Genomic DNA, 15,919 nt, shown 5'->3' with positions numbered 1-15,919 from the left:
TGGTAGTGTCTTGTTTTGTCAATTGCTAACAAAAAATGTTGGATCATTCTCAAAGTTTAGAATATCGCCCAACTTTTCTCTGATTCCTTCCTCTAAGTTTCCTGGACAGGACGATTCGTTCAGTCGTAGAGCAGCGCCTCTTTAGTGTGAGCCCTGTGGGGAGCAGAAGTCCAGAAGAACGTCAGCTGACCCCCTGCCCTCCACCTCCAAGTGTGACACCAACAGCCAGGCAGAGACGTCGACATCAGAGAGAGAAAAGGGAGGAGGAGCTGACCCAAAGAGATCGAAACAGGTGGGATGAGATCAGTGTTGTCATGTTCTTGGAGGTTGATGGTACCGGCATGAAACGTTTGACCCTGTGTTCTTTGTTGAAAAACTATACGGGCATAGTAAAGTGTAGTAAAGTGAAACAGTGTTTAAAATATAAACAGGAATTATGAACATTCCTCCAAGATATTCCTGTAACGCTTATGTAGTGTTTTATTTCTAGCTGTCAGACTATCAACACATTTGAACTCAGTCTATTTTAATAGTGAAGGGTGTTAAGAAATTCCAAAGTTACAGAACATCTTTACGTAAATATTCTATGTCGTAAGATACCATTATATATATCCTAGTTTGTTCCACTTCTCTAGACATTGTGTAACCTCAGGGCAATTTGGAAGCCGGGGCCTCCTCATCTTAATTATAATGAATCAATAATTAGATGAATTATTGATTCATCTAAAGCTCAATCGGATCAATTTATGTCTTCAAACTTGACCTCATTGTCTCATGGCGGTGCTGTGACTTCCAGTCGGTGTTTTGGTTACAGTAAACATCGCAAGGTTCCTTACTTGTGTGGTAACCTTGTCCGCCGCGACACGTTACAGTCATAACAACTGCAGTCACCGCCGAAAGCAGCTAATCCTTGTTGATGGAGATTTGGTGAAGCCTGAGAGATCAGTGACGTATGGATTAGAGGGTCGCATTAGCCCAACGACAGCAAAAAATGTCAATATGAAGAGTGGACAGTAAATAGTAAATAGAATTAGCGCGGAAAGTAAACAGCTCATTAGCTGCGGGGGAAAGGTGGAAGAAAAAGTAGTGCAAGGGATGACCTCATCGCCCACGCTCCAAAAAGCGTTTCCTCCAGTGTGGAGCTGATAAAGACGGTGCAGCACGGACAGCGAGATGAGAGGCAGGTCTCTCACTTCCTCACCGTTTTCCCTGCGACTGCAGAGCCACCTCTGCCACAGCTGACCGCAACAAGGAAAACATCCCTTCCGGCAGCAGGATCAGTGCGGGGCAGGACGGCGGCGGCATGGAGGCGCGGGAATGCCAGGGTGGTCGAAGCGAGCGCACCCCCAGACCCAGGAAGTGGAGGCACAGCCCGACGCTGGTGCAGCTCACTGGCAACCAGGACGCCCACGCGGTGAGTCATCGCTCCTTCTCTCATCTTCTCTCGTCATCCCGGAGCCGTCAGGAGTTGTGAGCGGTTCCTGCTTCTGGTGGCGTTCAGTTTCGCTTTTCTCTCGCTGGCCGGCGACTCACCGCGTCCGACCGACCAGGAATCACACTTCTTTAGTGCCTTTTCTACGGCTGCTTGCGTTTTTTTGCTGTTTTTTTTTTACCTTCATCGCCCACGTGAGAGCCAAAGGTTGTTGAAGCATCCAGCTCACCATGGCCAAGTCTGACTCACAGCTAATAATTGGCACTTCCAGTTAATAAGAATCACAGGGGGCAGGCAACAGAAGCCTGAAGATGACAGGAAGCAGTGCAGCTGCCTAATCGCTCTCTCCTGTTCACTTCCACTTGTGTGCAAAACGTCGGATGTGAACAACTTGCACCAGAAACGTTACGCATGTGAGGCTTGGAATACATTTTATTCCTCAGAAGAGGATGATGACCAGAGAAATACTCTTCCTTGAAATTGCTGGCAGTTAGGTGCTACAGACCATGATATGATAGATATAGCCCAGGATGGCTTAGGTAAGAAATCCTTGGGATTCCTGAAGTCTTGAAACCTTAAAAGTGATTTTTTTTTTTGTTTTGTTTTGTTTTGTTTTGTTTTGTTTTGTTTTGTTTCCATCAACTTTTCCTATTTGTTGTCTATATGAGGTAACACACAGGTCAACACAACCCCAGCAAACATATTCAGTCCCTCTGTTTATGGCATCTCGCTATTATACCTTCCATAAGTTTGGAAAAGGGACAAAATATCTTAAAGGATGGCGTCAACTTCTCCCACTAACCTGGGAGAGGAACCACTGAGGTGTCGGCTTCAGAACTGGAAATAATATTCTCTTTGCTCTTCGCTCTCAGAAGAAAATCATGTCTCACTTTGACGTGGGACATTCTTAAACTCTCAGCAAGAAGCGTATGAACGTGATGGAAGCCACCACGAGACGTCGTGATGGTCGTGCAAACCTACATTTAGGTGAGAGCAGGTGAGATTATTATTATCGCCCAGGTCATGGACCATAAAGTTCCAGGCACGCTGTCCCACTGGCCAACTGATGGAAATAGAGTCATACAGTTACAGTGGTCAGGATCCTCGCGGCGACCCTTTATGCAACACTACGTGTCAGTTACGATGCGCCGACATAGATTTGGCACAAACGGAGTCGTGATTGGCCAGACAGGTGTCCTGCTCAACGGCTGACGGGAGAGTTTCTGCACCTCCGCTGGCGCAAACAGCTGACACCTTGAATGTAAGCTTGTTATATCACTGAGGACACTTGCAGCCTCCGAGACACTTGAGTGTAGGTCGTTGTGCCGCATGGCCGCGCGTCGACGCGTTGTCCGTCTGCTCTCGATGCCGGTTATTTAACTATCTGCCTCACTGCCGGCACTGGGGTGAAGATTACAAATCAAAGTCGAGTCAGTTCAGGGGGAAGAGACGTCATCTGACTTGACTGCCATGTCCTGTGCCCGGCCAAGGCGCACAGTGAGCTGAACTTGAGCTGAGGCCTGACCTCGATATGGCACCCGCCGTGTCATGTGTGTATGTTAATGTTTACTGCCACCGTGGAGCAGCAGGTGGATCCGAGCACTACGCAGTTGGAGTGCCGGATGCAGATGATTCACTCGTCCTCGTCCTGAATGTCTTTCTGGTTTCTGGTCGTCTGGTTTGTAATACCAATATTGTCCGTCAGACCTGCGTGGTCTGGGAAATTTATTAACAACTACACAGAGTAGGATGGTGTAAAACTCATTCACAAATGCAGCAATCACAGTCTTAGCTTACTTTTTTACATCTTTGCAAAAGCAGTGATATTTGCACAAGTCGTGTCACATAAACATTGTTGAAATGTTAACGCACCAGAAATAAACCTAGTGCACTAAATTGAAAAGGGAGGAAATTAAAGGCCCTCATTTCATTGAGATTTTCCTCTAGAATTGCACCAAAGTACCAAAAACATCTAAAGGCCCACACACTTAGCTGGTAAATACAACCTTCCAAAGGAGTTTCAAGATGCAGACAGCACATTTTAACTGACTTGGTCCATTAAAATCAAATCCAATGAATAAATCTTGCCTCTCTTTTTTTCAGCTGAAGGAAAGTGTCAACGAGAGACCTGGGACGGACTTGTTTGCGAAGGGGTACGCCGTTTTTTTTTTCAATGTCCTACTGATCACTTTGAGGGAAGTGGCTACAGCTCTCTCCATATATTTAATATATCTGCTCTAAAAAAATAAACACAGCCTTAAATGTAAACATTTTTTCTTCTTAGATAAGCTGGCCTTTGTTGAGCTGGTAATGATAACTGTTTTTATGTAATGTTTGGGGTTTCCAAAGGTTTCCACTGTCACACAAACATTTACGGTCAGTCGGAGCCTCTTTGAGTGAAGCATATTCTCTGTTCTCTCTCTTCCTAGGCTTCATTTTTCAGAGAAGGACGGCCGCCTCTCTTCACCGCAGGTGCGTTAAAGTTCACACCTCTTGTGTCTGGTTGGTTGCACTTTTTCTTGCAAGTCACCGCAGTCAAATGGATACACATTGAATAGAAATAAACCCACCCTGCTTTGAATTTAAATGCGTAGAATGAACACATAGACTCTCTGGTATATCGCACCGGCGGCGATTCGGCTTCAACGTAGTGCCAAACTTCTGTGGCTGTGGCTGAACTGGCCACAAAAATGTTCTTGTCTCTCACACTGACGTCATGAGCTCCACACTGTGAGGGCGCCGCCGCCGAGCCAGTACGATGAGATCAGACTGACGGGGTCCTGATGCTGTAAATGATTGATGGAATTTAACTTGGAGCTCACTCGAAGGGATCATGGAATATTTGGGACAGATGCATCTATTTCAGATGTTTCTTTCAACTGCTAATGCTACAGCATCAGCTCCTGCCTTTACCGTTATTGAGATTTTTAGGACGGATATGTAGCTCTTTCCAAGCCAGCACCTTTGTGTTAGGAATAAAACTGCTGGAATTTGTTTGAGCATTATTATTTTCCCATCAGCTTAAGATGAAATATGACTTTGTATCAATGGCAGCAGTCTGATTGGTAACAATCTGCTTGAAGTGTCAGAGAAATGTCTGGGCAGACGGGCACATTGGACTTCATTGTTGCATTTGATCAGCTGACACAGCAGATCAGCTTCGTATTATATGTTATGGACGCCATGCATGATGAAGGATTTACGTCATACCCGTTTCTTAACGGGATTTTCAAAACTTGCATATGGATTTTAGGAGTTACTCAATTTCTTTCAGGAGTTGACAGTTAATCGTATGTCTCCTGAGGTTGTGTATGATTTCACATCATTCACATCAGAGTGAAATAACAGCTCACCACATTCTGGACTGCTGTAAAATCAGGGCGGCCGGGGCTCATTGCAAGTTGACCCAGTCCCTGTGTAAATATCGATGCTCATCAGCAAATGAAATTGCAAGCAGCCGGCATTATTGTTATTTGTATTCTGTTTCATTCCAATCCCTGCTCCTCCACCCGTCCGTGCTTTGTAATCCTCCCGCAGCTGATGAACACAACTTGCACATGCAGTTTCACAGCATGACGTGCTGAGAAAGCAGGACTGTCGCAGCAGCCAGCACTTCTGTGCTGTTCATTTCAAGTTTTGCATGACTGGAGCCGTTTGACATCACGAAACGAGACAAAACTTTGCCCATTTGTTTAAAAAAAAAAGAAAAAAAAAGCTGTGATTTTAATCCGGCTCCTCTGAACAAAATAACGCGGCGGCAAAAAATGCTGAGTGTCTTTGAGCAGCACAGCCCAGATGGATTCCAAGTAGCGACGCCACCAGGAGCGCCGCACTGTGCCACTGCGGCCATCTGGAGCCGACACGGCACTGTTCTGAGGGGAGGCTCGCGCAGCAGCTGGTTATTATAGACCTTCTTATAACACAGACATCACACCATAGTTACTGTCAGCCCTCTTTGTCTCCCTCTGAGCTGGATTTACCCCATAGAGAGAGTCTGCCGAAACAATAGGCCTGTGGTTAACAAGCAGCAGTCCTCCTTTTGACGACTTCTCGGCAAAATCCAAACGCTCACGCAGCCTCGCAAACCGCGTGGTCATGAGTGCGCTGGTGTTTTGCATGAGTCATTGCTAGTTCATGTGTCTTTTTATAGCTCAAGTAGTCCTTGTAAAGTGATAAAACACACAACTTATCAGCTACACCCTTAATCTGCATTATGAGGAAATTGATAGTGGAATACGTGGCCTGCCGTCTCACGTGTGCTAAAAATTCATCTTCGTAAAAAAGGATTTACTGTACCTATCTACTAAAAACCTGTGTGCAAGTCCTTTAAATGGATGGTGAACGTGTGTGTGTGTGTGTGTGTGTGTGTGTGTCTTCTCAGCCCAGTCTACTTAAAGGTGTTTGTTTGTCCACTTTATATGTGAGACTGGTTAATCGTTGCCCAGTGATCTCTCTCACACACACACACAGATACACACTCACACTCACACGCCCCCACAGGGGGCATGCATGGACACATGGTGGCCTAAGCTCCGTCCATCATGCCCCGCCTTTGCACCAGCTGGACATGTCACGGTGACGTAATCGAGGTTTGAGTGCGTTTGACTAAACACGCTGGTAAATGTTCCAGTGAATGTGAGTGCAGCGTGCGTGCGCGTGTACGTGCACACACTTCTGAAAGACACCGGGACCTCGGTGAACTCTAACATCTGTGCTTGTTAATCCACTCTGTTCCTCCTCGGGAGTGAAGTGGGTTTGCACAGCGCGCCTCACACTGACGTCCATCACGCTGCCAGCGTGTCAGAGTCGGCCGCTTTTAATAATCAGGTGGAAGCAGTCAGTTAAACTGCTGAGAGTGGAGCTCTTAATGAGTCCTTTTAGTTTGCTTTGATGACAAAATAATAGCCCAGCGAAGAGGGCCGCCTTTGTCCCTCTGTCCTTCAAGGACGGAAAGTCCAGGTTTAATAGCTGTTTGTCAAACATTGTCGCTACTGTTTAGTGTTCGTCGGCTCTCAGCAATAATAAAACAACCAGTACAACTACATGATTGTCTTAAAACAGATCTATTACCGTTCTTCATGTAAAATAGTGTGGAATGAGGAAACGGTCGATACTTCCAGTCCTGCGTCTGTTGTGACTTTTGTTTCATCCTGGACAGAGCGCCGTGCTGTTGTGCCCGTAGCCAAGCAGATGGGTGCAGTTTGCTACTTGAACAGTGTGGTCGGACGCCGGAAACGACTAATGAGCCTCAAGCTGCGCCCTTGTGTCGCTGATAACATGGAGGCTTGTGTGTATTTGACATTGGAGCTGCACTGATTAGTGACTCGCCTGGGATCAGTGCATTTTAGCTCCGATCAATTGAGCTTCATTTTCTGATATGCGCAGATTATTGTGCGACATATTACACAGTTGTTACCCGGTTGTGATTCTGTAGGGCTGGTTGTGTGCCATGTGTGTGTATGTTTCCCAATTTGGGATCAATAAAGTACATCTATTCTATTCTATTCTATATTCTCAATAGCATGGATTTATCGTATGTCCACATGCAAAACCAACTTCTGTTTTTGCAATTGTAAGCTGCCATTGGAGTGATTGTGGATGCGGCCTCAGCTAGACTGATGAAGACGGGAATAATAGATGAACTGTTGACTTAAATATGGAAAAGATGTGCAGTGACTGTAGTATAGTGTCTCTTTTTAGAATGCAGGACAGGGGGAAGGCACAATTATGACTGAAATCTTAGTGATTTGTCTTATGTTGCACCAATCATGGCTTTCTGACCTGCTGGTGCTGCTGACTGTCTTTTTAACTCACTTGTTCTGTGTTCTCTTGCTGCAGCACCAATTAGCCCGTATTATCAATACGGTTCTGAAGTATCTAATATGGGTCAAGGTCAAGATGAGACATCCGACTTTTTTTTCGTTCTCTCCGTTGTTTCTTCCTCATCGAATGTCGCGTGGAAGTTGTCAGAGGAACAGAGTCGTGCTGCCTAACTTACAGATGCCGAACCCGTGTTTTACTCTCTGTCTTTTCAGTACAGAATGTCCACTCTGCGGCCGTCCTTGTTTGTTTGTGTGCACGCGGGGTCTTCCGACTGTGCGTTTCCTGTTACCTTAGCCCGCGTTGGCTGTTTTGATAAGCAGACCTTGAGTGTCGCGGGTGCGGCGCGTACCAACTCACGGGAGGCACTTGAGCGCAGTGACAGTAAGTGCCTGGGAACGGTTGGCGTGTTCCAGTCGCCGTGTTCTCCGGCCGTTAATACCCCCCACACACACCCCAAACCCCCCCACCCCCACCCCCCAGCCCCTCCTCTTCTAGTTAAGTTCTGTGTGATTCTCGCCGCACCGGAGTTGTTACGCATGTTACAGCTGAGGAGATTTAACACACTTCCTGCTCCTGCCTGCACTAAGCTCGCACACGCACACTCAGTCTCCAGACTCATTAAGACTTGTGCTGATCTTTCCCATTAAAAAAACAAAACAAGCAAAAATAACAACTTGTTGTTTTGGAGGAGCGAAGACACCAAAACGGGGGGGGGGGGGGGGAGGAGGGGCTCCTGCGTGGCCACGTTCAGAATCCAGCCCCTTCCTGTCAAACCATCTGTGACATTTTATGAGGCTCTAGTAGTACTGTATCTGTATCTGTCCCCCCCGCCTAAAAATAGCCTGGTCCCACGCCCGGACAGAGGAAACGGGACCCCCCCCCACCCCACCCCACCCCCGCCACCCCTGGGTTTTTACCGTAAGTGATTCGTGGACACATTCTCAGCGGATGAGCGAGCCGGGCGATCCGTCGTCTCTGCCGGGCCACTCGCACCATGGCTCATCACAGCTTTGATCGTTTGATCAGGGAGTTATTTTAAAAGTTTGAGCTGGTGGGTGGGTGGGGGACGGGGGTGCAGGTCGGGAAGGGTATGATCATCTGAAAAAGTAATGAGGTGCTGAAAGAGAGGGCGTAGGAGGGCGCTCTGCCTTTGCCCTCGGCCGCGCGTCTGCGTGCACCCAGGCAGCCAGGCAGGCAGGCAGGCAGGCAGGCAGGCGGGGGTGCAAGGGGACAAAAAAAAACATCCAGTCAGCCTACGTGTGCTCGCTCACACTGCTTCTTTTTTTTTTTTTTTTGTCCTCGCCCTCCCTCCCTCCTTCTCTCCTTCTCTCTATCTCCTTCTCCAAACACCCCTCCCATGCTGCTCTGGCTGCTGTGAAACAAACAAGTCCAGAGCGGCACCAGGGTGGGGACTCCACGCATGTGGAGGAGGGTGGGGGGGAGGGGGGGGTGGAAGACTACTGTGCAGGGAAAAAAAACAAGGGAGGGAGGGAGGGAGGCGCGGAAGGCTGTGGGAGGAGCCGCAGCACTCCAGCCCTCGCGGCACTGTGCAGACGGGGGCGGGTCCTGGTTACGGGGTGGATGTTTTGGCCCCGAGCAGCCGGCCAATGGGAGGCGAGGGCCGGCCCCCTGGGCCGAGGCAGGGCTGGAGTGAGCGAGCGTGTGGCTCAACTTAAAGAGTGTGTTCGCAGGCTGCCCGTCGTTTTTCCGCTCAGGGCTCCTTTCTCCACTGCTCTCATGGTTGTGCAGACGCTCAGGATGAAGATCCCGGAGTCGCCCGTCACTTGTGACATGGGGAGGGTCGGCGGCGGCGGCGGCGGGGGGGAGGTGCGAGGCGCCGACCCGGACTGCGAGGACGTGCCCAGACTGGACCTGACGGCTCTCACCGAGGACAGCAGCTGGGGAGGTGAGGCTTCGCAGGACGTCCCGCACACGCTCTCACGCTTGTTTACATGCGTCCGCCGCTTCTCTCTCTCTCGCTCTCTCTCTCTCTCTCTCTCTCTCTCTCTCCCTCTCTCTCTCTCTCTCCCTCTCTCTCTCTCACACACACACACACGCATGCTGGCTCCCTTTGAAAGTAGCTCCGCTGTGGAAGAGACACTCAATAACACACACACACATGTCCGGACAAACCAGTAGCTTCCACCACCACCACCACCACCAACAACCCCTCCTCCTCCTCCCCCTCCCCCTCCTCCTCCCCCTCCCCCCCCCCTCCTCCTCCTCCCGCAACCCAGCCCTGCCTGCACACGGTTGTCTGGGTAGCAGCTGCAGTCCTCCTGCTGCTTCCTGATGCTCCTCCTCCTGATGCAGCTCCTGCTGTCTCACCAATGGGATTTGATAGTAAAAGATCCTCTTAAGTGCTCTAGACACCTATATCTGGAGGGGCCGCGCTCAGCCGAGGTGCGCTGCTTCACTCGGGCCAGACGAGACAGCAGGTCGCACCACTGACAGTTGGATTTTTTTTTTGTATATGTTTTATTTTATTTTTATGGTTGTATTTGAGTCGTCGTGCACTGGGCGTCCGCACTCTTGCCTGCTTCTGACAGGGGATCGATGGCAACCCTCTGCTGCCACTGTAAGTCGGAAATCAATCGCTAGAGGAAAAGGGGAACTGATGCTAACTGTCAACAGGCTGCACGCACCAGACCTGGAATGTCTTTGGAGAGTTGCACAGCTTCAGTTCTGTTAGAGCTCTGTGTGTGTGTGTGTGTATGTGTGTGTGTGTGTGTGTGTGTGTGTGTGTGTGTGTGTTGTTGTTTCTTTGATTGTCTCAAATGTGCACGTGCAAGTACAGCGTGTGCACTCCTCGCTGCTTGCGTCTCCTGCGTTCTCTCGTGCCAGTCTGTCTGTGAGCTTGTTTGCCCGCACAAAAGAGGCGTTGTGTCCGATTGCCTCATTGATTGTTGAGCTAAGGTGTTGTGACACTGCAGCTGCAGTAGGTTTGAAAACCAGCCATTTCTCTGCGCACGATCCTGGAATGGGAACCAACAGGTTTGTGTCCTATAGTGAAGTGGCGCTAATGGACGTGCTGCATCATGTTTCTACATATTTCCATAGCGACCCCCCCCACACACACACAAACACACACTACCCTCCTGCACGTCCTCCCTCAAATCACCATTTGCTGTTAAACGAAGCATTGAGAGCAAAACTGTCCCACACAAAAAAATCTCACAATTTGGACAGTCTGTTTGGAGCCACAGCTGACTTACTGCACGTTTTGTGGAGCCTTCTAGTGGCCACATGTGATCATTTACACTCCGAGTTGCACATGATGTTGTCGTGCAGCTTCGGAGAGGAAATTCACCAATGCAAATATTGAAGCTGAGCCAAAAACTCTGCTGGAAGGAGTGTGAAAGTGGGCCGGTTGGTTCCCTTTTGCGGGAACATTCCTGAGCAGGGAAAAAACAAGAAACGAAAAAAAACATTAAGCTTCACTTAAAATGAACAAAACGAAAGGTGCTGGTTTTGACACCGACCTGAACCACACATTTGAATCTGACGCCTGGGCTTGCTGCTTGTGGTGTTTCACCTCCTCTTAATCCTGCGCGCTGTACATTCTGTCCTGAATACATAACTATGTTCACAGCGAGCGAGGACGCCGCGGGGAATCGGCATGATTGGCTGTGACAGGCCCGCTCACTTCTGCACTTCTGCACTTCGGCCCTGTTGGTGCTTTAAGTAGAGCGTTTGAAGAACGCGCGCCGCTGTTGCGGACTTCAAAAAATGCACCGTGCAGAACTGAGCCGGTCTTTTAATATTTTGGATTTCGGGCTGAAAAGTGATGCCAGCGCAGCTGCCGGTCAGCTGAAGGCGCGGTTAGCTGGGAAAAAGAAGCACCGGAGGCTTCACACTGTACAAACAGGGTCCTGTGGGCAGACGAGGGACACTTGGCACGGGTGCCGAGACCTTTGTTCCAGTGCAGCCCGTGCCAGGACTTGTCATGGTGACCTGGTGGTATTGCACTGGTTCCAGTTAGCCACGGTGGGAAGAGGTCTGTCAAGAGGAGCTCAAACAGCAGCAGTGGAGGGAAACCCCCCCGATTTATTATTATCTGCTGCCCCCCCTCCCCCCCTTGTTTTTCCTCCTGTCATCTCCCTCTTCTTCTATCTCCCTCTGTGTCTCCCTCCAGATTCTCCCATCTTTAACGCCCCCTTCCTCGATTTCAAAAGCATTTTCCATCAGAGTTGTTGCGATGGTAAGTGTGACGCTGCATCGCCGTGCGTCGTCGTCGCCGGCCTGCGCTGCCCTCGGCTGCTCGTCAAAGAGAAAAGAAAGAGAGAAAGAAAGGCCGGGCTGTGCGAGTGACCTTTCCCACTGCATGGCAACATGCTTGAACCGTGCAGAACGCCGCGGCCCCGGCGTCGCACACCCGCCAACCTTTCGCCAAAATGGCAGACCGCCGCGTTTTTTATGTCTCGCCGCTCCCGTTTAATCCCAGAACCGTCGGCGAGCGGGTTGATTTAAAGGATTAATTTCAGAATGCCACAGAGCCTCTCGGCTGCCCTTCTCCCCTAGAAAGATAATAAGCGGCCAGAGGAGGCGGCGGCCAGAGGAGGCGGCGACCAGAGGAGGCGGCGGCCAGAGGAGGCGGCGGCCAGGAAGCCGACGGGGGGGACTTTCGCCTTGGCCCGGCCTTGTAGTGCGCTCCTCTGCGATCTGCACGTACCTCCACGTGCAGGTGGTCCAGAGCCGGAACCTGAGACGAGGCGGTCGCCCATGCGGCCCGGCTCGCCCTCGCCAAGGAAAACATCCACGCGCGCTTCCCGACCGGGCCTGCGTGTTCTTTCCATCACCTGGGCTGTTGACACTGCAGGTTGATGCCCTCGTCCTGGGCTCGTCTGCCTCTCCCCCCCGCCTGTCTTTCCATAAATACCTCCACGTCGTCCCCGCTGAGTTCTGCGCAGAGGGTTCACTTTATGTTGCACCGATCCACCTCCACCCCCAACCTCAACCCTCTTGTCTAGCCGCAGCATCTCACCCACTACACCCCCACCCCCCCCACCCCCACCGGAGCAGCCGCAGGCTCATCATGGCTATTCACAGAGGTCAGGATCCTGACATTATCCCACAGAGCAGCCCAGCCATTAATAATAGCACGTGGATCGTCAAGGGGTATCTGCGCTGCTATTTTCACCGCACACAATTGTTGCCAGTGTGTGCTTGTGTGTGTGTTGGGGGGGGGGTAACCCAGGAGACTAACACAGCAAGCTTGCGTGTCTCGGTTCGGTTCACAGCAAATCTGTGCAATTTATTTTGCATATCAGTCTGGGAAAGGCTCCATAGGAAACAGCTGGAAACGAGAGACTCCCGCAAAAAAAAAAGAAAAGAAAAAAATAGTAAAAAAAAATTAAAATAAACAAATAGTAAAAAAAAAAAAGAAAACAGAAAAAAATAGTTGCGAATAAGAGGCACCCTCAGAAAAAAGAAAAAGATAGCAGAAAGTAAGAGGTTCCCTCGGGAAAAAAAAAGAAGAAGCGAGCTGGAAGGTGCTACAGCGAAGCCTCCGTCTGACACATTGAGGCAGGCCAATCAGATCTCCTTATTGCTGCTCCAGCGAGCTGGCAGCAGCGCCAGGCTTCTCCTTCCTGCGGGAGCGACACTCCGAGCGTGTCCCATGACCCACTGCAGCCTCCTGGGAGTGGAGCAAAAAGTTTTTCACAACCTCTTCCTGCTCTTCTTTCTTTTCTTTTTTTGGAGTTCGATTAGAAGGCAAGTCATTGCGAGAGCTACTTCGCAACTGCCACCCGCTTGCAGCAGCTTCCTGTTTTCTTTGTCGGCCACTAACCCTGTGCAGATCTGCAGAGTCCTCCGAAATTCCTCCAGACTTGAAATCTCAGCGGTTGCCAGGTCACTGCAACATGCTAGACAGGATCCAGACGATGTCAGCAATGCGGGGAAAGTTTAAAGTCACGAGTAAAACAAATTTTAAGGGAATGTCATATCTTGTTTTTGTTCCACTTGACGTGGTTTGGGGGGTTTTTAAAGGGCAGGCGAGGCCCGATGGAGAAAAAGAAATGATCACATTTGCTCTCTCGTGAAATGAAAACCAAACAGTTTTTTGTCTTTCTGATCTCCGACTAACGTGTGTGCTGCCTGCATCTTCTCTGACACAGATAGCAGATAAGCAAACAGATGGTACCTATCTTCATGCATTTTTTTGATTTTTTCGTTTTCTAGAACCGATTCCGGCCTTCTCGCCGCTGCAGAGGGAGAGCATGGACCGCGAGGAGGCCCGGCTGTCGCCGCACGCCGGCGGCCGACTGATCCGCCAGCTGCTGGAGGAGGACAGCGACCCCATGCTGTCCCCTCGCTTCTACGCCTACGGACAGTGCCAGCAGTACCTGGACGACACCGAGGTGCCTCCCTCGCCACCCAACTCTCACTCCTTTGTCAGGTAGGAGAACACCACTCCACACTCGGGCTTTTGTTCGGGAGGAGCGACGCTTTGAAAATGGTCCCGGCCGTCTCCAGCCGCAGGCGCAGTTCCTCCCTCGGCTCCTGCGACGACGAGAAGGAGGAGCTGACGTCGGCGCAGCTCACCAAGAGGATCCACCTGCTGAAGAAGAAGATCCACAGGTTCGAGGAGAGGTTCGAGGACGAGCGCAAGTACCGGGTGAGCAGCAGCAGCAGCAGCAGCAGCAGCAGCAGCAGCAGCAGCAGCAGGTCGTTTTTACAGGCGTCACGGTTCAGCGTGACACCTTTGGGAATCGCAAGATTTAAGATTTTTGTAATTCCAAAGACCTAACAAGGCATCAGTTGCTCCACACCATTCAATGGAAACGCCTCCAAATGGCAATTGTACTTTGAAATTTTAGAAATATCGCTTTTATTTTGCGAAAAACTGTCACGGAAACGCAGCTAATGACTGATGGAAAGGCAAAGAGAGAATTAGAGAGAATATTTAACGCTGGATCAAGTGGGCTGAGTATGCTGGTACCTTACAAATGGTAGAACTAAGTGGCTGATTTTTCAGTGCTCCTTGCATTGCAGAAAAAAACTTGAATATGGTCTGACCGAAAGTACTTTACTTTAATGCCCTCTCTCAATAAAAAAAATATATATATGTATATATATGTATATACATATAAATAATTACATTTCTTTCTCATCCCTGCAGCCATCCCACAGTGACAAAGCTGCAAACCCCGAGGTGCTGCGTTGGGTGACCGAGCTGTCCAAGCTCCGCAAGGAGCTGAAAGGTAAGAGGGCTTCCTCGCTCGCGTCTCAACTTGTCCTCCCGTCCCAAACCCGTCCGCCAATCGCCGTCGCGTCTCTCACCAGAACACAAGCTGCTGAAGTCGGAAGAGGACCTGCCGCCGCTGACCCGCCAGCGCAGCAACACGCTGCCCAAGAGCTTCGGCTCGCAGCTGGAGAAGAAGCCGACGCAGGAGAAGGTGCCCAAGCCTCCGGTGGAGAGCACGCTGGAGGGCGTCCTGAAGAAGCTGCAGGAGAAGAGGGACGAGGTCAACCGGCCCGAGGACATCAAGGTGAGGCGCCGATTAGGAGCAATAAATTGTGGAATTAATTTGTTTGAAAAAGTTTGTTTTTCTTCTTTTTTTCACAACCCAGATATAAAACTTAGTGCCTTACTTTGACAGTTTCAGTGCGATTCTTTCCCAGAAACTGTCGAGTCATGTTTAAGAACAGTCTCTGAACATGTTGCAGAGTTTTTGATTTTCACTGCTGCAAGCCAGCACAGCGTTCCGACACAGAGAACTCGAGGTCTGCCGGCTCACTTCCTGTCCCACTGCTGCCAACAGGATATGACACGGGAGCAGATCGGAGCGGAGAAACTGGCCCTGCAGAAAGCGCTGCTGTACTACGAGGGCATACACGGTCGACCGGTGAGGCCCTCGTGCACACGCATGCACACACACACACACACACACACACACACACCTTCAGCAAACAAACGCACTTATGGACAGAGCCGATCCTTTGTCTCTCTTTCTCTCCGACTGCCAGCCAGACATTCTGGCCGGAGCCGAGTGAATCTTGTTTACCACTAGAAGAGAAAGGAGGAGGAGGAGGAGGAGGAGTAGGAGTAGGAGGAGGAATAGGAGTGTCTTCAATGCGATTAGCGTGCGCTGTGCACAGCTTTTGCCAAAAATCTGTCAGGATAGATGCAATTTTTTTTTCTCCGACCAATGTCGGATCCACTCAGGAAACGGTCGGCACATGCAGAGCAGAAGAGCAGGACAGCATGGATGCAAACACGGGGCTAACTCTCGCACTCTTCCCCCTGCAGGTCACCAAGAGCGAGCGTCAGGTCATGAAGCCGCTGTACGACCGCTACCGCCTGGTCAAGCAGATCCTCTGCCGGGCCTCCACCATCCCCGTCATCGTGAGTGTCTCCTCCTCCTCCTCTTTCTTCTCCGTCTTCCTTCCTCCTCCCCCGACCCGGTCGTCCCGCCGCTCTTTGCCGCTCGTCGGCGGGCGGGAAGCCTAATCCTCGGCTCACGCCGGCCGTGCCGTGGGAACCGGCGGCGGCTTCGGCGGCGACCGTGCCACAGACCTTTTATCCACCTTCCAGAGGCTCTAAGTCCGGCTTTAGCGGCTCAGTGAATCCCCGGCCGCAAAGGCGCTCATAGGTGGCAGATTGAGTTCACAGGAAGTGACATCAGGAGCTGCTGAGGGGAGCAGAGGGCTAGAACGGAG

The 15,919-nt window shown here is 50.4% G+C and overlaps 1 protein-coding gene across 4 annotated transcripts in view; it reads left to right on the top strand.

Annotated features, from left to right (window-relative positions):
• The window catches only part of fam13a (family with sequence similarity 13 member A), a 45,929-nt gene that overhangs the window by 26,270 nt on the left and 3,740 nt on the right, over nucleotides 1-15,919 (top strand). For 2 of the 4 annotated variants that reach the window (XM_076032618.1, XM_076032630.1), the window contains exons 11-22: nucleotides 98-292; nucleotides 1,222-1,414; nucleotides 3,536-3,585; nucleotides 3,862-3,904; nucleotides 9,005-9,161; nucleotides 11,391-11,456; nucleotides 13,439-13,655; nucleotides 13,733-13,874; nucleotides 14,379-14,460; nucleotides 14,543-14,748; nucleotides 15,022-15,105; nucleotides 15,510-15,605. In XM_076032618.1, the coding sequence (XP_075888733.1) occupies nucleotides 98-292; nucleotides 1,222-1,414; nucleotides 3,536-3,585; nucleotides 3,862-3,904; nucleotides 9,005-9,161; nucleotides 11,391-11,456; nucleotides 13,439-13,655; nucleotides 13,733-13,874; nucleotides 14,379-14,460; nucleotides 14,543-14,748; nucleotides 15,022-15,105; nucleotides 15,510-15,605 (1,531 nt within the window). The remainder of the gene's footprint in view (nucleotides 1-97; nucleotides 293-1,221; nucleotides 1,415-3,535; nucleotides 3,586-3,861; nucleotides 3,905-9,004; nucleotides 9,162-11,390; nucleotides 11,457-13,438; nucleotides 13,656-13,732; nucleotides 13,875-14,378; nucleotides 14,461-14,542; nucleotides 14,749-15,021; nucleotides 15,106-15,509; nucleotides 15,606-15,919) is intronic. The other 2 variants (XM_076032623.1, XM_076032639.1) reach the window with 1 other exon arrangement.

This window comes from Nelusetta ayraudi, unplaced genomic scaffold (genome assembly GCF_046127955.1).
Source record: "Nelusetta ayraudi isolate G7.1 ecotype Tasmania unplaced genomic scaffold, CSIRO-AGI_Nayr_v1 ptg000004l, whole genome shotgun sequence".
Taxonomy (NCBI): domain Eukaryota; kingdom Metazoa; phylum Chordata; class Actinopteri; order Tetraodontiformes; family Monacanthidae; genus Nelusetta; species Nelusetta ayraudi.
Note: the sequence above shows the minus strand (reverse complement) of the source record. Positions and strands in the feature narration are given on the sequence as shown.